The sequence below is a fragment of the Entelurus aequoreus genome, linkage group LG18 (assembly GCF_033978785.1).
Source record: "Entelurus aequoreus isolate RoL-2023_Sb linkage group LG18, RoL_Eaeq_v1.1, whole genome shotgun sequence".
NCBI classification, from domain to species: domain Eukaryota; kingdom Metazoa; phylum Chordata; class Actinopteri; order Syngnathiformes; family Syngnathidae; genus Entelurus; species Entelurus aequoreus.
In genome coordinates, this window is record NC_084748.1 from 51,696,727 (window position 1) to 51,722,728 (window position 26,002).

The window sequence follows — 26,002 nt, forward strand, 5'->3', positions numbered from 1 at the left end:
AGGACAGTGTCATGACCACAGTCCTGCCCATCAGCATGTCTACATGGTCAGCAGGCTAAGGACAGTGTCATGAACACAGTCTGCCATCAGCATGTCTACATGGGCCCTACAGCAGGCCAAGGACAGTGTCATGAACACAGTCTGCCGATCAGCATGTCCTACATGGTCAGCAGGCCAAGGACAGTGTCATGAACACAGTCTGCCATCAGCATGTCTACATGGTCAGCAGGCCTAAGGACAGTGTCATGAACACAGTCTGCCATCAGCATGTCTACATGGTCAGCAGGCTAAGGACAGTGTCATGAACACAGTCTGCCATCAGCATGTCTACATGGTCAGCAGGCCAAGGACAGTGTCATGAACACAGTCTGCCATCAGCATGTCTACATGGTCAGCAGGCCAAGGACAGTGTCATGAACACAGTCTGCCATCAGCATGTCTACATGGTCAGCAGGCCAAGGACAGTGTCATGAACACAGTCTGCCATCAGCATGTCTACATGGTCAGCAGGCCAAGGACAGTGTCATGAACACAGTCTGCCATCAGCATGTCTACATGGTCAGCAGGCCAAGGACAGTGTCATGAACACAGTCTGCCATCAGCATGTCTACATGGTCAGCAGGCCAAGGACAGTGTCATGAACACAGTCTGCCATCAGCATGTCTACATGGTCAGCAGGCCAAGGACAGTGTCATGAACACAGTCTGCCATCAGCATGTCTACATGGTCAGCAGGCCAAGGACAGTGTCATGAACACAGTCTGCCATCAGCATGTCTACATGGTCAGCAGGCCAAGGACAGTGTCATGAACACAGTCTGCCATCAGCATGTCTACATGGTCAGCAGGCCAAGGACAGTGTCATGAACACAGTCTGCCATCAGCATGTCTACATGGTCAGCAGGCCAAGGACAGTGTCATGAACACAGTCTGCCATCAGCATGTCTACATGGTCAGCAGGCCAAGGACAGTGTCATGAACACAGTCTGCCATCAGCATGTCTACATGGTCAGCAGGCCAAGGACAGTGTCATGAACACAGTCTGCCATCAGCATGTCTACATGGTCAGCAGGCCAAGGACAGTGTCATGAACACAGTCTGCCATCAGCATGTCTACATGGTCAGCAGGCCAAGGACAGTGTCATGAACACAGTCTGCCATCAGCATGTCTACATGGTCAGCAGGCTAAGGACAGTGTCATGAACACAGTCTGCCATCAGCATGTCTACATGGTCAGCAGGCCAAGGACAGTGTCATGAACACAGTCTGCCATCAGCATGTCTACATGGTCAGCAGGCCAAGGACAGTGTCATGAACACAGTCTGCCATCAGCATGTCTACATGGTCAGCAGGCTAAGGACAGTGTCATGAACACAGTCTGCCATCAGCATGTCTACATGGTCAGCAGGCTAAGGACAGTGTCATGAACACAGTCTGCCATCAGCATGTCTACATGGTCAGCAGGCTAAGGACAGTGTCATGAACACAGTCTGCCATCAGCATGTCTACATGGTCAGCAGGCTAAGGACAGTGTCATGAACACAGTCTGCCATCAGCATGTCTACATGGTCAGCAGGCTAAGGACAGTGTCATGAACACAGTCTGCCATCAGCATGTCTACATGGTCAGCAGGCCAAGGACAGTGTCATGAACACAGTCTGCCATCAGCATGTCTACATGGTCAGCAGGCTAAGGACAGTGTCATGAACATAGTCTGCCATCAGCATGTCTACATGGTCAGCAGGCTAAGGACAGTGTCATGAACACAGTCTGCCATCAGCATGTCTACATGGTCAGCAGGCCAAGGACAGTGTCATGAACACAGTCTGCCATCAGCATGTCTACATGGTCAGCAGGCCAAGGACAGTGTCATGAACACAGTCTGCCATCAGCATGTCTACATGGTCAGCAGGCCAAGGACAGTGTCATGAACACAGTCTGCCATCAGCATGTCTACATGGTCAGCAGGCCAAGGACAGTGTCATGAACACAGTCTGCCATCAGCATGTCTACATGGTCAGCAGGCCAAGGACAGTGTCATGAACACAGTCTGCCATCAGCATGTCTACTTGGTCAGCAGGCCAAGGACAGTGTCATGAACACAGTCTGCCATCAGCATGTCTACATGGTCAGCAGGCCAAGGACAGTGTCATGAACACAGTCTGCCATCAGCATGTCTACATGGTCAGCAGGCTAAGGACAGTGTCATGAACACAGTCTGCCATCAGCATGTCTACATGGTCAGCAGGCCAAGGACAGTGTCATGAACACAGTCTGCCATCAGCATGTCTACATGGTCAGCAGGCCAAGGACAGTGTCATGAACACAGTCTGCCATCAGCATGTCTACATGGTCAGCAGGCCAAGGACAGTGTCATGAACACAGTCTGCCATCAGCATGTCTACATGGTCAGCAGGCCAAGGACAGTGTCATGAACACAGTCTGCCATCAGCATGTCTACATGGTCAGCAGGCCAAGGACAGTGTCATGAACACAGTCTGCCATCAGCATGTCTACATGGTCAGCAGGCCAAGGACAGTGTCATGAACACAGTCTGCCATCAGCATGTCTACATGGTCAGCAGGCCAAGGACAGTGTCATGAACACAGTCTGCCATCAGCATGTCTACATGGTCAGCAGGCCAAGGACAGTGTCATGAACACAGTCTGCCATCAGCATGTCTACATGGTCAGCAGGCCAAGGACAGTGTCATGAACACAGTCTGCCATCAGCATGTCTACATGGTCAGCAGGCCTAAGGACAGTGTCATGAACACAGTCTGCCATCAGCATGTCTACATGGTCAGCAGGCTAAGGACAGTGTCATGAACACAGTCTGCCATCAGCATGTCTACATGGTCAGCAGGCCAAGGACAGTGTCATGAACACAGTCTGCCATCAGCATGTCTACATGGTCAGCAGGCCAAGGACAGTGTCATGAACACAGTCTGCCATCAGCATGTCTACATGGTCAGCAGGCTAAGGACAGTGTCATGAACACAGTCTGCCATCAGCATGTCTACATGGTCAGCAGGCCAAGGACAGTGTCATGAACACAGTCTGCCATCAGCATGTCTACATGGTCAGCAGGCCAAGGACAGTGTCATGAACACAGTCTGCCATCAGCATGTCTACATGGTCAGCAGGCCAAGGACAGTGTCATGAACACTGTCTGCCATCAGCATGTCTACATGGTCAGCAGGCCAAGGACAGTGTCATGAACACAGTCTGCCATCAGCATGTCTACATGGTCAGCAGGCCAAGGACAGTGTCATGAACACAGTCTGCCATCAGCATGTCTACATGGTCAGCAGGCCAAGGACAGTGTCATGAACACAGTCTGCCATCAGCATGTCTACATGGTCAGCAGGCCAAGGACAGTGTCATGAACACAGTCTGCCATCAGCATGTCTACATGGTCAGCAGGCCAAGGACAGTGTCATGAACACAGTCTGCCATCAGCATGTCTACATGGTCAGCAGGCCAAGGACAGTGTCATGAACACAGTCTGCCATCAGCATGTCTACATGGTCAGCAGGCCAAGGACAGTGTCATGAACACAGTCTGCCATCAGCATGTCTACATGGTCAGCAGGCCAAGGACAGTGTCATGAACACAGTCTGCCATCAGCATGTCTACATGGTCAGCAGGCTAAGGACAGTGTCATGAACACAGTCTGCCATCAGCATGTCTACATGGTCAGCAGGCTAAGGACAGTGTCATGAACACAGTCTGCCATCAGCATGTCTACATGGTCAGCAGGCCAAGGACAGTGTCATGAACACAGTCTACCATCAGCATGCAAGGACAGTGGTGATCAACTGCAAGATGGAGGAGAGAGAACATCACTCATGTGATCATTGCAGTAATTCCATGTTTTATCCTTCTTTGCCAGACGCGACATCAAAATGGCGACACACACTTCCTGACACTAGAAGAAATTCTGGATGAGACCAAACTCCTTGACATCGGCATGAAACAGAAGCAGTGGCTCATGACTGAGGTTTGTGACCTGGATAGAAGACATTTTTTCAGCCATTTAAAGACCAGAGTCTGGTTCCTCCTGCCACAAGAAAATAGTCCCAAAATGTGCTTTTTGTTGTTTATCTGGACCAGTACTGCTGTGATCTTCTAACACTAACCTTCTTCACTCTCTGGACTGCAGGCACTGGTCAACAACCCTAAGATCGATGTCCGAGATGGCACTTATGGCTTCAAGCCCAAGTACAACCTGAAGGACAAGAAGGCTTTACTGAGGCTGCTGGACAAACACGACCAGTTGGGCCTGGGAGGAGTTCTGCTGGATGATGTGGAGGAGGGCCTGCCCAACTCTGCTAAAGCCATCAAGGTGTTCACTTCCATCTAAACATCCATGCCTTCCTCAACTGTAACATTCTCCTTGCCTTCCTCAACTGTAACATTCTCCTTGCCTTCCTCAACTGTAACATTCTCCTTGCCTTCCTCAACTGTAACATTCTCCTTGCCTTCCTCAACTGTAACATTCTCCTTGCCTTCCTCAACTGTAACATTCTCCTTGCCTTCCTCAACTGTAACATTCTCCTTGCCTTCCTCAACTGTAACATTCTCCTTGCCTTCCTCAACTGTAACATTCTTACCTGTTTCAGGTCTTGGGGGATCAGATCACCTTCGTGACCAGACCAGATAAGAAGAAGATCTTGTTCTACAATGACAAACACTGCCAGTTTGTGGTGGATGAAGGTGACCACTCTCACACCTTAGTTCACTTTGTGGTGGATGAAGGTGACCACTCTCACACCTTAGTTCACTTTGTGGTGGATGAAGGTGACCACTCTCACACCTTAGTTCACTTTGTGGTGGACGAAGGTGACCACTCTCACACCTTAGTTCACTTTGTGGTGGATGAAGGTGACCACTCTCACACCTTAGTTCACTTTGTGATGGATGAAGGTGACCACTCTCACACCTTAGTTCACTTTGTGGTGGATGAAGGTGACCACTCTCACACCTTAGTTCACTTTGTGGTGGATGAAGGTGACCACTCTCACACCTTAGTTCACTTTGTGGTGGATGAAGGTGACCACTCTCACACCTTAGTTCACTTTGTGGTGGATGAAGGTGACCACTCTCACACCTTAGTTCACTTTGTGGTGGATGAAGGTGACCACTCTCACACCTTAGTTCACTTTGTGGTGGATGAAGGTGACCACTCTCACACCTTAGTTCACTTTGTGGTGGATGAAGGTGACCACTCTCACACCTTAGTTCACTTTGTGGTGGATGAAGGTGACCACTCTCACACCTTAGTTCACTTTGTGGTGGATGAAGGTGACCACTCTCACACCTTAGTTCACTTTGTGGTGGATGAAGGTGACCACTCTCACACCTTAGTTCACTTTGTGATGGATGAAGGTGACCACTCTCACACCTTAGTTCACTTTGTGGTGGATGAAGGTGACCACTCTCACACCTTAGTTCACTTTGTGGTGGATGAAGGTGACCACTCTCACACCTTAGTTCACTTTGTGGTAATGAAGGTGACCACTCTCACACCTTAGTTCACTTTGTGGTGGATGAAGGTGACCACTCTCACACCTTAGTTCACTTTGTGGTAATGAAGGTGACCACTCTCACACCTTAGTTCACTTTGTGGTGGATGAAGGTGACCACTCTCACACCTTAGTTCACTTTGTGGTGGATGAAGGTGACCACTCTCACACCTTAGTTCACTTTGTGGTGGATGAAGTTGACCACTCTCACACCTTAGTTCACTTTGTGGTGGATGAAGGTGACCACTCTCACACCTTAGTTCACTTTGTGGTGGATGAAGGTGACCACTCTCACACCTTAGTTCACTTTGTGGTGGATGAAGGTGACCACTCTCACACCTTAGTTCACTTTGTGGTGGATGAAGGTGACCACTCTCACACCTTAGTTCACTTTGTGGTGGATGAAGGTGACCACTCTCACACCTTAGTTCACTTTGTGGTGGATGAAGGTGACCACTCTCACATGGACATGATGTACTCACTCACACCATGATTAGTTGATCACATCATGATTAGTTAAAGGCCTACTGAAATGAAATGTTTACATGCCATTGAAGTGTTATAATGTTACATAATGTTACAGCCATTGAAGTGTTAGAATGTTACAGCCATTGAAGTGTTACATAATGTTACAGCCATTGAAGTGTTAGAATGTTACATAATGTTACAGCCATTGAAGTGTTACATAATGTTACAGCCATTGAAGTGTTAGAATGTTACATAATGTTACAGCCATTGAAGTGTTAGAATGTTACATAATGTTACAGCCATTGAAGTGTTACATAATGTTACAGCCATTGAAGTGTTAGAATGTTACATAATGTTACAGCCATTGAAGTGTTAGAATGTTACAGCCATTGAAGTGTTACATAATGTTACAGCCATTGAAGTGTTAGAATGTTACATAATGTTACAGCCATTGAAGTGTTACATAATGTTACAGCCATTGAAGTGTTAGAATGTTACATAATGTTACAGCCATTGAAGTGTTAGAATGTTACATAATGTTACAGCCATTGAAGTGTTAGAATGTTACAGCCATTGAAGTGTTAAAATGTTACAGCCATTTTCCACAATGGAATACATTCATTATTGTCCTCAAAATTCTACACACAATTCCCCATAATGACAATTAGAAAACGTTTTTTAGAGCTTTTTGCAAATGTATTGTACATGAAGAACTGGCATGTCCATAAGTATTCACAGCCTTTGCCATGAAGATCTCAGGTGCATCCTGTGTCTCTGATCCTCCTTCAGATCTTCCTACAGCTTCACACCTGTGGTCAATTCAGTTGCTGATTTGGAAAGGCACACACCTGCTCCACACTTGACAGTGCATGCAGAGCACAAACCTAGAATAAAGTCCAAGGAAAGGTCCAGGATTATCTCCAGGTACAAATCTGGGGAGGGGCACAGAAAAGTATCTGCTGCCTTGAAGGTCCCAATGAGCACAGTGGTCTCCATCATCTGTAAATGGAAGAAGGTTCAAACTCTAGGAGTCTTCTAAGAGCTGAGTGATCAGGCAGAAGGACACTAGTCAGGGAGGTGACCAAGACCATGGTCAGTCTGTCAGAACTACAGCATTCCTCTGTGGAGACAGGAGAACCTTCCAGAAGGCCAAAGACAATCAGGCCTGGATGGTAGAGTGGCCAGACGGAAGACATTTCTTAGTCGAAAGTTTTCCAAAACGCACCTGAAAGACTCTCAGACCATGAGAAACTAAATCAGACAAAGATTGAAGTCTCTGGAAGAAAGCAGGCCACTAATACATCCCTACAGTGAAGCATGGTGGTGGCAGCATCATGTTGTGGGGATGGGAGATTGGAATACTAGTCAGGATAGAGGGAAAGATGAGTGCAGCAATGTACAGAGACATCCTGGATGAAAACCACACTTCATCCAACCTGATGGAGCTTGAGAGGTGCTGCAAAGAGGAATGAGAGAAAGTGCCCAAAGATAGGTGTGCCAAGTTTGTGGTATGGTGTTCAAAAAGACTTGAGGTGTAATTGCTGCCAAAGGTGCATCAACTAAGTATTGATCAGAGGCTGTCAATACTTATCTACATGGCATCTGCTCCTTTTTCATTGTAATACATTTGAAAAAGCTGGAACATGTTTTTGTCATGATGGGTGTTGTGTGTAGAATTTTGAGGAGAAGAATGAATGTATTCCACTTTGGAAACATGACCACATGCTGCTGTGGTGTCACACCTTCTGCTGCCTTCCTGTCCAATGGTAGAATTCCAGAAGTTGTGGAGAAGTGTTCCTGTGGACTCCATAGACGAGGAGAAGATTGAGGAGTACTTGAAGAAGCAAGGCATCTCCTCCATGCAGGAGTCCGGACCAAAGAAAGTGGTCAGTGTGTTTGTCACATGGACACGTGGAGTACTACATGACTTCTGACTTGTGTGTCTGCAGCTGCCAGTGCACAAGAGGAAGAAGCAAGCGGGTCAGAGGAAGAGACACTTCAAGACCCACAACAACCACCTGGCAGGGGTCCTGGAGGACTACACCGATGGTGTGCCTGCCAAGAAGTGAACATTCTTCTCCTGTTCTGTGAACAACTACTACTTGCTGGCACGTGAGGGAAGAGCTGTCACTCATCCTGCTCACGTGATGGAAGAGCTGTCACTCATCTTTCTAGCTCAACACTTTACCTACTTTTTCTTCAGCACCAAGGTGTGTGTGTGTGTGTGTGTGTGTGTGTGTGTGTGTGTGTGTGTGTGTGTGTGTGTGTGTGTGTGTGTGTGTGTGTGTGTGTGTGTGTGTGTGTGTGTGTGTGTGTGTGTGTGTGTGTGTGTGTGTGTGCGCGCAGAACTCTCCACACACTGATGACATGATGTGGCACATTTGAATAAATATCTTCAACTCACTCTTCTCTTCACTCCACCGTTGGCAGAATTGAAATATTCCAATGCAGCAGACAGCACTTTAGAGGTGTGGCAGCTTGACAACAACAAAGAACAAATAGAAAAGCCAAAAGCAGTGAAGTTGTCACGTCGTGTAAATGGTAAATAAAAAGAGAATACAACAAATCCTTTTCAACTTATATTCAATTGAATAGACTGCAAAGATGGTCCGTAATATCATCAAAAGGTTGAGAGAATGTGGAGAAATCACTGCATGTAAGCCATGATATTACACACCTTGGATCCCTCAGGCGCTACTGCATCAAAAAGCCACATCAGTGTGTAAAGGATATCACCACATGGGCTCAGGAACACTTCAGAAAACCACTGTCAGTAACTACAGTTGGTCGCTACATCTGTAAGTGCAAGTTAAAACTTTCCTATGCAAAGCCAAACCCATTTATCAACAACACCCGGGAACACTTGGCTGGGCCCAAGCTCATCTAAGATGGACTGATACAAAGTGGAAAAGTGTTCTGTGGTCTGACGAGTCCACATTTCAAAATGTTTTTGGAATCTGTGGACCAAAGAGGAAAAAAAACCATCCAGATTGTTCTAGGGTGAAAGTGTAAAAGGCAGCATGTGTGATGGTATGGGGGTGTATTAGTGGTCAAGACATGTTCTAGGGTGAAAGTGTAAAAGGCAGCATGTGTGATGGTATGGGGGTGTATTAGTGGCCAAGACATGGGTAACTTACACATCTGTGAAGGCACCATTAATGCTGAAGGGTACTTACAGCTTTTGGAGCAACATATGTTGCCATCCAAGCAACGTTACCATGGACACCCCTGCTTATTTCAGCAAGACAATGCCAAGCCACGTGTTACATCAACGTGGCTTCATAGTAAAAGAGTGTGGGTACTAGACTGGCCTGCCTGTAGTCCAGACATTGAAAATGTGTGAAGGCTAAAATATGAGAAGGGAGACTGTTGAACAACTTAAAGGTCTACTGAAATGATTTTTTTTTATTTAAACGGGAATAGCAGATCCATTCTATGTGTCATACTTGATCATTTCGCGATATTGCCATATTTTTGCTGAAAGGATTTAGTAGAGAAAATCGACGATAAAGTTGGCAACTTTTGCTCGCTGATAAAAAAAAGCCTTGCCTGTAGCGGAAGTAGCGTGACGTCACAGGAGCTAGTATTCCTCACAATTCCCCGTTGTTTACAATGGAGCGAGAGAGATTCGGACCGAGAAAGTGACGATTACCCCATTAATTTGAGCGAGGATGAAAGATTTGTAGATGAGGAACGTTAGAGTGAAGGACTTGAGAGGCAGTGATGGACGTATCTTTTTTCGCTCTGACCGTAACTTAGGTACAAGCTGGCTCATTGGATTCCACACTCTCTCCTTTTTCTATTGTGGATCACAGATTTGTATTTTAAACCACCTCGAATACTATATCCTCTTGAAAATGAGAGTCGAGCGCACGAAATGGACATTTAAAGTGACTTATCTCCAAGACAATACATCGGTGACACACTTAGCTACTGAGCTAACGTGCTAGCATCGTTCTCAAATGCAGATAGAAACAAAATAAATAAACCCCTGACTGGAAGGATAGACAGAAGACCAACAATACTATTAAACCATGGACATGTAACTACACGGTTACAAATTCTCAGCCTGGTAAGGCTTAACAATGCTGTTGCTAACGACGCTAAGGCTAATTTAGCAACTTAGCAACCGGACCTCACAGAGCTATGATAAAAACATTAGCGCTCCACCTACGCCAGCCAGCCCTCATCTTCCCATCAACAGCCGTGCTCACCTGCGTTCCAGCGATCGACGGCGCGACGAAGGACTTCATCCGTGGGTTTGGCGGCAAGCATCAGCTAGGCGTCTGCTATCAGGGTAAGTAGTCCTTGTTGTGTTGCTGTAAGTATTGTACTTAGCCGCTAAGACACCGATCCATCCCACCTACAACGTTCTTCTTTGCAGCCTCCATTGTTCATTAAACAAATTGCAAAAGATTCACCAACACAGATGTCCACAATACTGTGGAATTTTGTCGAAGAAAACAGAGCTCTGTGTATTGTGTCCAATAGGGCCCAAACACTTCCGTGCATTTTGTGACGTCACGCGCATAAATCATATCCAAAGGAGTTTTTCAACCGGAAGTGTGGCGGGAATTTTAAAATGTCACTTTATAAGTTAACCCGGCCGTATTGGCATGTGTTGCAATGTTAAGATTTCATCATTGATATATAAACTATCAGACTGCGTGGTCGCTAGTAGTGGCTTTCAGTAGGCCTTTAAGATGTACATCAAGCAAGAATGGGAAATAATTCCACTTCAAAAATGTGTCTCCTCAGTTCCCAAACCTTTACTGAGTGTTGTTAAAAGGAAAGGCCATGTAACACACTGGTAAAAATGCCTTTTTTGCAATGTGTTGCTGCCATTAAAGGCCTACTGAAAGCCACTACTACCGACGACGCAGTCTGATAGTTTATATATCAATGATGAAATCTTAACATTGCAACACATGCCAATACGGCCGGGTTAACTTATAAAGTGACTTTTAAAACTTCCCGGGAAATATCCGGCTGAAACGTCGCGGTATGATGACGTATGCGCGTGACGAAGTCCGAGTAACGGAAGTTATGCTACCCGTAGAATCCTATACAAAAAGCTCTGTTTTCATTTCATAATTCCACAGTATTCTGGACATCTTTTGCAATTTGTTTAATGAACAATGAAGGCTGCAAAGAAGACAGTTGTAGGTGGGATCGGTGTATTAGCAGCGGACTACAGCAACACAACCAGGAGGACTTTGTTGGAGCGCTAGCCGCGCTAGCCGCCGACTTCACCTTGACTTCCTACGTCTCCGGGCCGCCAAACGCATCGGGTGAAGTCCTTCGTCCTTCTGCCGATCGCTGGAACGCAGGTGAGCACGGGTGTTGATGAGCAGATGAGGGCTGGCTGGCGTAGGTGGAGAGCTAATGTTTTTAGCATAGCTCTGTGAGGTCCCGTTGCTAAGTTAGCTTCAATGGCGTCGTTAGCACAGCATTGTTAACCTTCGCCAGCCTGGAAAGCATTAACCGTGTATTTACATGTCCACGCTTTAATAGTATTGTTGATTTTCTATCTATACTTCCAGTCAGGGGTTTATTTCTTTTGTTTCTATATGCAGTTAAAGCAAGATGCTATCACGTTAGCTCATAGCTAAAGCATTTCGCCGATGTATTGTCGTGGAGATAAAAGGCACTGAATGTCCATTTGGCGTTCTGGACTCTCATTTTCAAGAGGATATAGTATCCCAGGTGGTTTAAAATACAAATCTGTGATCCACAATAAAAAAAGGAGAGAGTGTGGAATCCAATGAGCCAGCTTGTACCTAAGTTACGCTCAGAGCGAAAAAAGATACGTCCATCGCTGCCTCTCAAGTCCTTCACTGTAACGTTCCTCATCCACAAATCTTTCATCCTCGCTCAAATTAATGGGGTAATCATCACTTTCTCGCTCCGAATCTCTCTCGCTCCATTGTAAACAACGGGGAATTGTGAGGAATACTAGCTCCTGTGACGTCACGCTACTTCCGCTACAGGCAAGGCTTTTTTTTATCAGCGAGCAAAAGTTGCGAACTTTATCGTCGATTTTCTCTTCTAAATCCTTTCAGCAAAAATATGGCAATATCGCGAAATGATCAAGTATGACACATAGAATGGATCTGCTATTCCCCTTTAAATAAATAAAAATCATTTCAGTAGGCCTTTAAAGGCCTACTGAAAGCCACTACTAGCGACCACGCAGTCTGATAGTTTATATATCAATGATGAAATCTTAACATTATAACACATGCCAATACGGCCGGGTTAACTTATAAAGTGACATTTTAAATTTGCCGCTAAACTTCCGGTTCGAAACGCCTCTGAGGATGACGTATGCGCGTGACGTAGCCCGGGGAACACGGGTATGCCTTCCACATTGAAGCCAATACGAAAAAGCTCTGTTTTCATTTCATAATTCCACAGTATTCTGGACATCTGTGTTCGTGAATCTGTTGCAATCATGTTCATTGCATTATGGAGAAAGAAGCTGAGCAAGCAAAGAAGAAAGTTGTCGGTGCGAAATGGACGTATTTTTCGAACGTAGTCAGCAACAACAGTACACAGCCGGCGCTTCTTTGTTTACATTCCCGGAAGATGCAGTCAAGATGGAAGAACTCGGATAACAGAGACTCTAACCAGGAGGACATTTGACTTGGATACACAGACGCCTGTAGAGAACTGGGACAACACAGACTCTTACCAGGATTACTTTGATTTGGATGACAAAGACGCAGACGTGCTACTGTGAGTATGCAGCTTTGGCTTTTTTTTGCGTATGTACGTAACTTTTTAAAAATATATAAGCTTTATGAACCTTGGGTTAGGTGAACGGTCTTTTGGGCTGAGTGATTGTGTGTGTTGATCAGGTGTTTGAATTGTATTGGCGTGTTCTATGGAGCTAGGAGCTAGCAGAGGAGCTAGGAGCTAGCATAACAAACACGCAGGTGTTTTTATGCAGGATTAATTTGTGTCATATTAAATATAAGCCTGGTTGTCTTGTGGCTAATAGAGTATATATATGTCTTGTGTTTATTTACTGTTGTAGTCATTCCCAGCTGAATATCAGGTCACCCCCGGCTCTCACAGCATCTTCCCTATCTGAATAGCTTCAACTCCCCACTAGTCCTTCACTTGCACTTTACTCATCCACAAATCTTTCATCCTCGCTCAAATTAATGGGGAAATTGTCGCTTTCTCGGTCCGAATCTCTCTCACTTCATGCGGCCATCATTGTAAACAATAGGGAACTTTGCGTATATGTTCAACTGACTACGTCACGCTACTTCCGGTAGGGGCAAGCCTTTTTTTTATCAGATACCAAAAGTTGCAATCTTTATCGTCGTTGTTCTATACTAAATCCTTTCAGCAAAAATATGGCAATATCGCGAAATGATCAAGTATGACACATAGAATAGATCTGCTATCCCCGTTTAAATAAAAAAAATTCATTTCAGTAGGCCTTTAAGTTGTAAGTTCATGATTATTTGCCAAAAAGAACAAAGTTTGTCAGAGTGAACATGAAATATGTTGTCTTTGCAGTCTATTCAGTTGAATATAAGTTGAAAAGGATTTGTTGCATTCTCTTTTTATTTAGCATTCACACAAGTTCACTGCTCTTGTAGAACAGCCAGCAAATGAGCTGGAAGAAAGGTAAATAGTTTGGTTACTGCGAGGTTGTGACCTGAAAAAGAAGAACATGAGGAATGACAGCATGAGTGCAAAAGTAAGCATGTTTAATGGTCATTAGTGAGGATCATGGCTTGCTGCTGAGAGTCAAGTATTATTAGCAAAGAAGTCAAGTATCATATAGCTTGACTATTGCAGCATTGAAAGTTGACTACTTTAGTTGGCAGCATGAATACTTTTAACAGTTTTCTTCAAGTGATGGTAGTTGGGCAGAATCTTCATGAGGAAGTCCAGCTGCAGAGTTTGTGCTGAAAGAGAGGACAACATGAAGACTGATGTTGTGACCATGTTGTCACACCACCGTACCTGTGGTCTCTCCGTCTGCACCCGCCTCATACACCCCTGCACCGTAGATGACCGTGTTCTCAGGTATGACCTCACAGGTGTTCACCTGGCAGAAGGCCCCGATGATGCAGCCGCTGGTGAGGATGACGTTCCTTCCAACGTCAGCTGGGACATGACACAAGTACCAGGAAATACTAAGTAAGTACCAGTGATCTCCATGTCTGTGTTACTAAGTACCAGTGATCTCCATGTCTGTGTTGCTAAGTAAGTACCAGTGATCTCCATGTCTGTGTTACTAAGTACCAGTGATCTCCATGTCTGTGATACTATGTAAGTACCAGTGATCTCCATGTCTGTGATACTAAGTAAGTACCAGCGATCTCCATGTCTGTGATACTATGTAAGTACCAGTGATCTCCATGTCTGTGTTACTAAGTAAGTACCAGTGATCTCCATGTCTGTGATACTAAGTAAGTACCAGTGATCTCCATGTCTGTGATACTAAGTAAGTACCAGTGATCTCCATGTCTGTGATACTAAGTAAGTACCAGCGATCTCCATGTCTGTGATACTATGTAAGTACCAGTGATCTCCATGTCTGTGTTACTAAGTAAGTACCAGTGATCTCCATGTCTGTGATACTAAGTAAGTACCAGTGATCTCCATGTCTGTGATACTAAGTAAGTACCAGTGATCTCCATGTCTGTGATACTAAGTAAGTACCAGTGATCTCCATGTCTGTGATACTAAGTAAGTACCAGTGATCTCCATGTCTGTGATACTAAGTAAGTACCAGTGATCTCCATGTCTGTGATACTAAGTAAGTACCAGTGATCTCCATGTGTGTGATACTAAGTAAGTACCAGGGATCTGTGCTAGTCAGCCCACCTTTTGATTCGATGACATTGTTGTCTCCAATCTTCAGTGCTTGGGACACTGGGCCAGCAGTTAAGGCACAACTTTACAGACAGAAGACTAGAGTTGTACACTATACTGGTACTAGTATAGTATCACTATACTGGTACTAGTATAGTATCACTATACTGGTACTAGTATAGTATCACTATACTGGTACTAGTATAGTATCACTATACTGGTACTAGTATAGTACCACTATACTGGTACTAGTATAGTATCACTATACTGGTACTAGTATCACTATACTGGTACTAGTATAGTACCCACGGTATTAATGAATCAAAAAACAGTGCAATACTCTGTTTGAGAAGTAGAAGTAGTGAAAAGGATACTACAACCAACTTCAAAAACATTGTTGATGCCGATGGTCATGGTCTTTGGCTCCATTTCAACATCGGGCATGATGTTCTCTGGGTAACTGTTACATACACATAACATAACTGTTACATACACATAACATAACTGTTACATACACATAACATGACTGTTACATACACATAACATGACTGTTACATACACATAACATAACTGTTACATACACATAACATAACTGTTACATACACATAACATAACTGTTACATACACATAACATGACTGTTACATACACATAACATAACTGTTACATACACATAACATGACTGTTACATACACATAACATAACTATTACATACACATAACATGACTGTTACATACACATAACATGACTGTTACAATACACATAACATGACTGTTACATACACATAACATAACTGTTACATACACATAACATGACTGTTACATACACATAACATAACTGTTACATACACATAACATGACTGTTACATACACCTAACATGACTGTTACATACACATAACATGACTGTTACATACACATAACATAACTGTTACATACACATAACATGATTGTTACATACACATAACATAACTGTTACATACACATAACATGACTGTTACATACACATAACATGACTGTTACATACACATAACATAACTGTTACATACACATAACATGACTGTTACATACACATAACATGACTGTTACATACACATAACATGACTGTTACATACACATAACATGACTGTTACATACACATAACATAACTGTTACATACACATAACATGATTGTTACATACATATAACATAACTGTTACATACACATAACATGACTGTTACATACACATAACATGACTGTTACATACACATAACATGACTGTTACATACACATAACATGACTGTTACATACACATAACATGACTGTTACATACACATAACATAACTGTTACATACACATAACATGATTGTTACATACACATAACATAACTGTTACATACACATAACATGACTGTTACATACACATAACATGACTGTTACATACACATAACATAACTGTTACATACACATAACATGACTGTTACATACACATAACATGACTGTTACATACACATAACATAACTGTTACATACACATAACATGACTGTTACATACACATAACATGACTGTTACATACACATAACATGACTGTTACATACACATAACATGACTGTTACATACACATAACATGACTGTTACATACACATAACATGACTGTTACATACACATAACATGATTGTTACATACATATAACATAACTGTTACATACACATAACATGACTGTTACATACACATAACATGACTGTTACATACACATAACATGACTGTTACATACACATAACATGACTGTTACATACACATAACATGACTGTTACATACACATAACATAACTGTTACATACACATAACATGACTGTTACATACACATAACATGACTGTTACATACACATAACATGACTGTTACATACACATAACATAACTGTTACATACACATAACATAACTGTTACATACACATAACATGACTGTTACATACACATAACATGACTGTTACATACACATAACATAACTGTTACATACACATAACATAACTGTTACATACACATAACATAACTGTTACATACACATAACATGACTGTTACATACACATAACATAACTGTTACATACACATAACATGACTGTTACATACACATAACATAACTATTACATACACATAACATGACTGTTACATACACATAACATGACTGTTACATACACATAACATGACTGTTACATACACATAACATAACTGTTACATACACATAACATGACTGTTACATACACATAACATAACTGTTACATACACATAACATGACTGTTACATACACCTAACATGACTGTTACATACACATAACATGACTGTTACATACACATAACATAACTGTTACATACACATAACATGATTGTTACATACACATAACATAACTGTTACATACACATAACATGACTGTTACATACACATAACATGACTGTTACATACACATAACATAACTGTTACATACACATAACATGACTGTTACATACACATAACATGACTGTTACATACACATAACATGACTGTTACATACACATAACATGACTGTTACATACACATAACATAACTGTTACATACACATAACATGATTGTTACATACATATAACATAACTGTTACATACACATAACATGACTGTTACATACACATAACATGACTGTTACATACACATAACATGACTGTTACATACACATAACATGACTGTTACATACACATAACATAACTGTTACATACACATAACATGATTGTTACATACACATAACATAACTGTTACATACACATAACATGACTGTTACATACACATAACATGACTGTTACATACACATAACATAACTGTTACATACACATAACATGACTGTTACATACACATAACATGACTGTTACATACACATAACATAACTGTTACATACACATAACATGACTGTTACATACACATAACATGACTGTTACATACACATAACATGACTGTTACATACACATAACATGACTGTTACATACACATAACATGACTGTTACATACACATAACATGATTGTTACATACATATAACATAACTGTTACATACACATAACATGACTGTTACATACACATAACATGACTGTTACATACACATAACATGACTGTTACATACACATAACATGACTGTTACATACACATAACATGACTGTTACATACACATAACATAACTGTTACATACACATAACATGACTGTTACATACACATAACATAACTGTTACATACACATAACATGACTGTTACATACACATAACATGACTGTTACATACACATAACATGACTGTTACATACACATAACATGACTATTATATTCACATAACATAACTATTACATTCACATAACATAACTATTACATTCACATAACATAACTATTACATTCACATAACATAACTATTACATTCACATAACATAACTATTATATTCACATAACATAACTATTATATTCACATAACATAACTATTATATTCACATAACATAACATTCACATGACATAACTATTACATTCACATAACATAACTATTATATTCACATAACATAACTATTACATTCACATAACATAACATTCACATAACATAACATAACTATTATTGACTATTACATTGAAATAATCCTTCAATGACATCATCTACCTGTTGATGATGACAGCTTGTTCTTCTATTAAATTGCCTTCTCCAATAACGATGGGTCCTGCTTCTGCAATGATGCGTGCTTTGGGATGCACGACCGTCCTAGGACCTGAGTGAGCAGAAGAATACTTCAGTTGTGTAAAGACACGTGTCTGTAAATGTAATAATCATGTAGCACGCTCACCTATGGTCACATCCCCTCTGATCTCACTCTCCACACACACAACTGCTCCTGCAGCTATTTTCACACTGAAAATATTAGGACATCCGTCTGTTAATGTCATGTATAATGTCATGTTAATGTAAATGACATGTATAATGTCAACTTCATGTTAATGTAAATGTCATGTATAATGCCATGTTAATGTAAATGACATGTATAATGTAAATGACATGTTAATGTAAATGACATGTATAATGTCAACTTCATGTGGTGTATAATGTCAACTTCATGTGGTGTATAATGCCATGTTAATGTAAATGACATGTATAATGTCAACTTCATGTGGTGTATAATGCCATGTTAATGTAAATGACATGTATAATGTCAACTTCATGTGGTGTATAATGCCATGTTAATGTAAATGACATGTATGTCAACTTCATGTTAATGTAAATGACATGTATGTCAACTTCATGTTAATGTAAATGACATGTATAATGTCAACTTCATGTTAATGTAAATGACATGTATAATGTCAACTTCATGTGGTGTATAATGTCATGTTAATGTAAATGACATGTATAATGTCAACTTCATGTGGTGTATAATGTCATGTTAATGTAAATGACATGTATAATGTCAACTTCATGTGGTGTATAATGTCAACTTCATGTGGTGTATAATGTCAACTTCATGTGGTGTATAATGTCAACTTCATGTGGTGTATAATGTCAACTTCATGTGGTGTATAATGTCAACTTCATGTGGTGTATAATGTCAACTTCATGTGGTGTATAATGTCAACTTCATGTGGTGTATAATGTCAACTTCATGTGGTGTATAATGTCAACTTCATGTGGTGTATAATGTCAACTTCATGTGGTGTATAATGTCAACTTCATGTGGTGTATAATGTCAACTTCATGTGGTGTATAATGCCATGTTAATGTAAATGACATGTATAATGTCAACTTCATGTGGTGTATAATGTCAACTTCATGTGCTGTATAATGTCAACTTCATGTGGTGTATAATGTCAACTTCATGTGGTGTATAATGCCATGTTAATGTAAATAACATGTATAATGTCAACTTCATGTGGTGTATAATGTCAACTTCATGTGCTGTATAATGTCAACTTCATGTGGTGTATAATGTCAACTTCATGTGGTGTATAATGCCATGTTAATGTAAATAACATGTATAATGTCAACTTCATGTGGTGTATAATGTCAACTTCATGTGGTGTATAATGTCAACTTCATGTGGTGTATAATGTCAACTTCATGTGGTGTATAATGTCAACTTCATGTGGTGTATAATGTCAACTTCATGTGGTGTATAATGTCAACTTCATGTGGTGTATAATGTCAACTTCATGTGGTGTATAATGTCATGTTAATGTAAATGACATGTATAATGTCAACTTCATGTGGTGTATAATGTCAACTTCATGTGGTGTATAATGCCATGTTAATGTAAATGACATGTATAATGTCAACTTCATGTGGTGTATAATGCCATGTTAATGTAAATGACATGTATGTCAACTTCATGTTAATGTAAATGACATGTATAATGTCAACTTCATGTTAATGTAAATGACATGTATAATGTCAACTTCATGTGGTGTATAATGTCAACTTCATGTGGTGTATAATGTCAACTTCATGTGGTGTATAATGTCAACTTCATGTGGTGTATAATGTCAACTTCATGTGGTGTATAATGTCAACTTCATGTGGTGTATAATGCCATGTTAATGTAAATGACATGTATAATGTCAACTTCATGTGGTGTATAATGTCAACTTCATGTGGTGTATAATGCCATGTTAATGTAAATAACATGTATAATGTCAACTTCATGTGGTGTATAATGTCAACTTCATGTGGTGTATAATGTCAACTTCATGTGGTGTATAATGTCAACTTCATGTGGTGTATAATGCCATGTTAATGTAAATAACATGTATAATTTCAACTTCATGTGGTGTATAATGCCATGTTAATGTAAATAACATGTATAATGTCAACTTCATGTGGTGTATAATGTCAACTTCATGTGGTGTATAATGTCAACTTCATGTGCTGTATAATGTCAACTTCATGTGGTGTATAATGTCAACTTCATGTGGTGTATAATGTCAACTTCATGTGGTGTATAATGCCATGTTAATGTAAATAACATGTATGATGTCAACTTCATGTGGTGTATAATGTCAACTTAATGTGGTGTATAATGTCAACTTCATGTGGTGTATAATGTCAACTTCATGTGGTGTATAATGTCAAGTTAATGTTAATGTGATGTATAATATAAAGTTAATGTGATGTATAATGTCAAGTTAATGTGATGTATGTCAAGTTAATGTTAATATGATGTATAATATAAAGTTAATGTTAATGTGATGTATGATGTCATGTTAATGTGATGTATAATGTCAAGTTAAAGTTAAAGGCCTACTGAAATGAGATTTTCTTATTGAAACGGGGATAGCAGATCCATTCTATGTGTCATACTTGATCATTTCGCGATATTGCCATATTTTTTGCTGAAAGGATTTAGTAGAGAACATCGACGATAAAGTTTGCAACTTTTGGTGGCTGATAAAAAAGCCTTGCCTGTAGTGGAAGTAGCGTGACGTCACAGATTGTGGAGCTCCTCACATCTGCACATTGTTTACAATCATGGCCACCAGCAGCGAGAGCGATTCGGACCGAGAAAGCGACAATTTCCCCATTAATTTGAGCGAGGATGAAAGATTTGTGGATGAGGAAAGTGAGAGTGAAGGATTAGAGGGCAGTGGAAGCGATTCAGATAGGGAAGATGCTGTGAGAGGCGGGTGGGACCTGATATTCAGCTGGGAATGACTACAACAGTAAATAAACACAAGACATATATATACTCTATTAGCCACAACACAACCAGGCTTATATTTAATATGCCACATAACAAACACCTCCCCCCTCCCGTCCATATAACCCGCCAATACAAATCAAACACCCGCACAACACACTCAATCCCACAGCCCAAAGTACCATTCACCTCCCCAAAGTTCATACAGCACATATATTTCCCCAAAGTTATGTACGTGACATGCACATAGCGGCACGCATGTACGGGCAAGCGATCAAATGTTTGGAAGCTGCAGCTGCGTACTCACGGTAGCGCGTCTGCTATCCAACTCAAAGTCCTCCTGGTAAGAGTCTCTGTTGTCCCAGTTCTCCACAGGCCAATGGTAAAGATTGACTGTCATCTTTCGGGAATGTAAACAATGAAACACCGGCTGTGTTATCCGGCACAACAGTCAGGGGGTGCATGCTACGGCGGGGGTGCGTTATCCGGCACAACAGTCAGGGGGTGCATGCTACGGCGGGGGTGCGTTATCCGGCACAACAGTCAGGGGGTGCATGCTACGGCGGGGGTGCGTTATCCGGCACAACAGTCAGGGGGTGCATGCTACGGCGGGGGTGCGTTATCCGGCACAACACCTGCCGCAATACACCGCTTCCCACCTACAGCTTTCTTCTTTGCTGTCTCCATTGTTCATTAAACAAATTGCAAAAGATTCACCAACACAGATGTCCAGAATACTGTGGAATTTTGTGATGAAAACAGACGACTTAATAGCTGGCCACCATGCTGTCCCAAAATGTCCTCTACAATCCGTGACGTCACGCGCAAACGTCATCATACCGAGACGTTTTCAGCAGGATATTTTGCGCGAAATTTTAAATTGCACTTTAGTAAGCTAACCCGGCCGTATTGGCATGTGTTGCAATGTTAAGATGTCATCATTGATATATAAACTATCAGACTGTGTGGTCGCTAGTAGTGGCTTTCAGTAGGCCTTTAATGTTAATGTGGTGTATAATGTCAAGTTAATGTTAATGTGGTGTATGATGTCAAGTTAATGTTAATGTGGTGTATAATGTCAAGTTAATGTTAATGTGGTGTATGATGTCAAGTTAATGTTAATGTGGTGTATGATGTCAAGGTAATGTTAATGTGGTGTATGATGTCAAGTTAATGTTAATGTGGTGTATGATGTCAAGGTAATGTTAATGTGGTGTATGATGTCAAGTTAATGTTAATGTGGTGTATAATGTCAAGTTAATGTTAATGTGGTGTATGATGTCAAGGTAATGTTAATGTGGTGTATGATGTCAAGTTAATGTTAATGTGGTGTATGATGTCAAGTTAATGTGGTGTATGATGTCAAGTTAATGTTAATGTGGTGTATGATGTTAAGTTAATGTTAATGTGGTGTATGATGTCAAGGTAATGTTAATGTGGTGTATGATGTCAAGTTAATGTTAATGTGGTGTATGATGTCAAGGTAATGTTAATGTGGTGTATGATGTCAAGTTAATGTTAATGTGGTGTATGATGTCAAGTTAATGTTAATGTGGTGTATGATGTCAAGGTAATGTTAATGTGGTGTATAATGTCAAGTTAATGTTAATGTGGTGTATGATGTCAAGTTAATGTTAATGTGGTGTATGATGTCAAGTTAATGTTAATGTGGTGTATGATGTCAAGTTAATGTTAATGTGGTGTATGATGTCAAGGTAATGTTAATGTGGTGTATGATGTCAAGGTAATGTTAATGTGGTGTATGATGTCAAGTTAATGTTAATGTGGTGTATGATGTCAAGGTAATGTTAATGTGGTGTATGATGTCAAGGTAATGTTAATGTGGTGTATGATGTCAAGTTAATGTTAATGTGGTGTATGATGTCAACTCGACATCCGTTGCTTTCGGTCTCCCCTAGAGGGGGGGGGTTACCCACATATGCGGTCCTCTCCAAGGTTTCTCATAGTCATTCACCGACGTCCCACTGGGGTGAGTTTTTCCTTGCCCGTATGTGGGCTCTGTACCGAGGATGTCGTTGTGGCTTGTACAGCCCTTTGAGACACTTGTGATTTAGGGCTATATAAATAAACATTGATTGACATTGATTGAAGTTAATGTTAATGTGGTGTATGATGTCATGTTAATGTTAATGTGGTGTATGATGTCAAGTTAATGTTAATGTGGTGTATGATGTCAAGTTAATGTTAATGTGGTGTATGATGTCAAGGTAATGTTAATGTGGTGTATGATGTCAAGTTAATGTTAATGTGGTGTATGATGTAAAGTTAATGTTAATGTGGTGTATGATGTCAAGTTAATGTGGTGTATGATGTCAAGTTAAAATGTCAAGTTAATGTTAATGTGGTGTAAAATGTCAAGTTAATGTTAATGTGGTGTATAATGTCAAGTTAATGTTAATGTGGTGTATGATGTCAAGTTAATGTTAATGTGGTGTATGATGTCAAGGTAATGTTAATGTGGTGTATGATGTCAAGTTAATGTTAATGTGGTGTATGATGTCATGTTAATGTTAATGTGGTGTATGATGTCAAGTTAATGTTAATGTGGTGTATGATGTCATGTTAATGTTAATGTGGTGTATGATGTCAAGTTAATGTTAATGTGGTGTATGATGTAAAGTTAATGTTAATGTGGTGTATGATGTCAAGGTAATGTTAATGTGGTGTATGATGTCAAGTTAATGTTAATGTGGTGTATGATGTCAAGTTAAAATGTCAAGTTAATGTTAATGTGGTGTAAAATGTCAAGTTAATGTTAATGTGGTGTATAATGTCAAGTTAATGTTAATGTGGTGTATGATGTCAAGTTAATGTGGTGTATGATGTCAAGGTAATGTTAATGTGGTGTATGATGTCAAGTTAATGTTAATGTGGTGTATGATGTCATGTTAATGTTAATGTGGTGTATGATGTCAAGTTAATGTTAATGTGGTGTATGATGTAAAGTTAATGTTAATGTGGTGTATGATGTCAAGGTAATGTTAATGTGGTGTATGATGTCAAGTTAATGTTAATGTGGTGTATGATGTCAAGTTAAAATGTCAAGTTAATGTTAATGTGGTGTAAAATGTCAAGTTAATGTTAATGTGGTGTATAATGTCAAGTTAATGTTAATGTGGTGTATGATGTCAAGTTAATGTTAATGTGGTGTATGATGTCAAGTTAATGTGGTGTATGATGTCAAGTTAATGTTAATGTGGTGTATAATGTCAAGTTAATGTTAATGTGGTGTATGTCAAGTTAATGTTAATGTGGTGTATGATGTCAAGTTAATGTTAATGTGGTGTATGATGTCAAGTTAATGTTAATGTGGTGTATGATGTCAAGTTAATGTTAATGTGGTGTATGATGTCAAGTTAATGTTAATGTGGTGTATAATGTAATTTTGATGTTAATGTGATGTATAATGTAATGTTAATGTTAATGTGATGTATAATGTAATGTTAATGTTAATGGGGTGTATGATGTCAAGTTAATGTTAATGTGGTGTATAATGTAATTTTGATGTTAATGTGATGTATAATGTAATGTTAATGTGATGTATAATGTAATGTTAATGTGATGTATAATGTAATGTTAATGTTGATATGATGTATAATGTAAAGGGCCAGATAAAAACAGAACATTGGAGAGAAATGGGCAACAATGAGACTAAAGTAGCTTAGCTAGCTCACGTCGCCTTCTAACATTCCAGCAACACTTCAACAACAATGTTAGCTACGACCATTGGATACAACATCATGGACACAATATTACCTTTTCTACGACCATTTAATACAACATCAGGGACAGACTATTACCTTTTCTGGGCGTTTTGTTTATCCGTCATTTTAATGCTGAAGGGAGGCGCCGCGCTCGACTGCTCGACACTCGATTTGACAACCTGGCCGCCATTGACGTTAACGCGCATGCGCCACATTTGTCTCCGCGTATATTTGTAATAATATTACTTTTGATTATTTTAATCAAAGATAAATATTGAATGTGTGTGAGCGGGTGGGTAGACAGCACAATAATGACTAGACAGCACAATAATGAGTACAACAGCAAACTACGTGGTGGTGGGACATGTTGTACTTTGACCCTTCTCGCTTGCCGTCGCTGCAAAGAAGCCAAGCCGTGACTGAGATGAGAAGAAAGAGAAGATCCCCGCACAGACTTTGAGTGACACAGAATCATGTGCGACACATGACAGAGACATGGCGCAACATCACTTCTTTTATCTGGCTCTAATGGCCGTGTGTGTGGCTCCTTTGGCAGCGGGACGTAAGTTACTCACCTACTTAGCTTGGAAGCTAACTGCTAACATGTCTTAACTGCATTTCTATATGTATAATATATACATTCTCTCTGCTTATATATATATATATATATATACTCCCAAACACTAACTGTAAGGGCAAAGTGAGCATATTTCATTTATTTAAAAGATGACTGAGACTTTTCATAAAAGAAGCAAACTTCATGAATGTTTTTTGTGACCAATAAGTATGTGCTCCAAT

The 26,002-nt window shown here is 40.5% G+C and overlaps 4 protein-coding genes across 4 annotated transcripts in view; 2 read left to right on the forward strand and 2 right to left on the reverse strand.

The window, feature by feature from the left end:
* LOC133633443 (adhesion G protein-coupled receptor L3-like) overlaps window positions 1–37 on the reverse strand; it is an 87,303-nt gene extending 87,266 nt beyond the window's left edge. The window contains exon 1 of the mRNA XM_062025969.1: window positions 17–37. Within this exon, the coding sequence (XP_061881953.1) occupies window positions 17–37 (21 nt within the window). The remainder of the gene's footprint in view (window positions 1–16) is intronic.
* Window positions 38–3,732: 3,695 nt separating this feature from the next.
* Window positions 3,733–8,303, forward strand: LOC133633647 (general transcription factor IIE subunit 2-like). Its single transcript, XM_062026233.1, has 5 exons — window positions 3,733–4,000; window positions 4,163–4,345; window positions 4,623–4,716; window positions 7,764–7,879; window positions 7,943–8,303. The coding sequence occupies exons 1-5, from the start codon at window positions 3,971–3,973 to the stop codon at window positions 8,060–8,062; spliced, it is 543 nt and encodes a 180-aa protein (XP_061882217.1). The 5' UTR covers window positions 3,733–3,970; the 3' UTR covers window positions 8,063–8,303.
* Window positions 8,304–13,546: 5,243 nt separating this feature from the next.
* On the reverse strand, window positions 13,547–25,425 carry LOC133634254 (dynactin subunit 6-like). Its single transcript, XM_062027380.1, is given in 8 exon segments — window positions 13,547–13,921; window positions 13,970–14,015; window positions 14,017–14,123; window positions 14,847–14,894; window positions 15,209–15,294; window positions 18,461–18,566; window positions 18,642–18,706; window positions 25,301–25,425. Coding segments are annotated over 8 exon segments (669 nt in total). The 5' UTR covers window positions 25,420–25,425; the 3' UTR covers window positions 13,547–13,829.
* The window catches only part of LOC133634252 (heparan-alpha-glucosaminide N-acetyltransferase-like), a 32,811-nt gene continuing 32,211 nt past the window's right edge, over window positions 25,403–26,002 (forward strand). Inside the window, exon 1 of the mRNA XM_062027378.1 lies at window positions 25,403–25,766. Within this exon, the coding sequence (XP_061883362.1) occupies window positions 25,700–25,766 (67 nt within the window). The 5' untranslated portion in view covers window positions 25,403–25,699. The remainder of the gene's footprint in view (window positions 25,767–26,002) is intronic.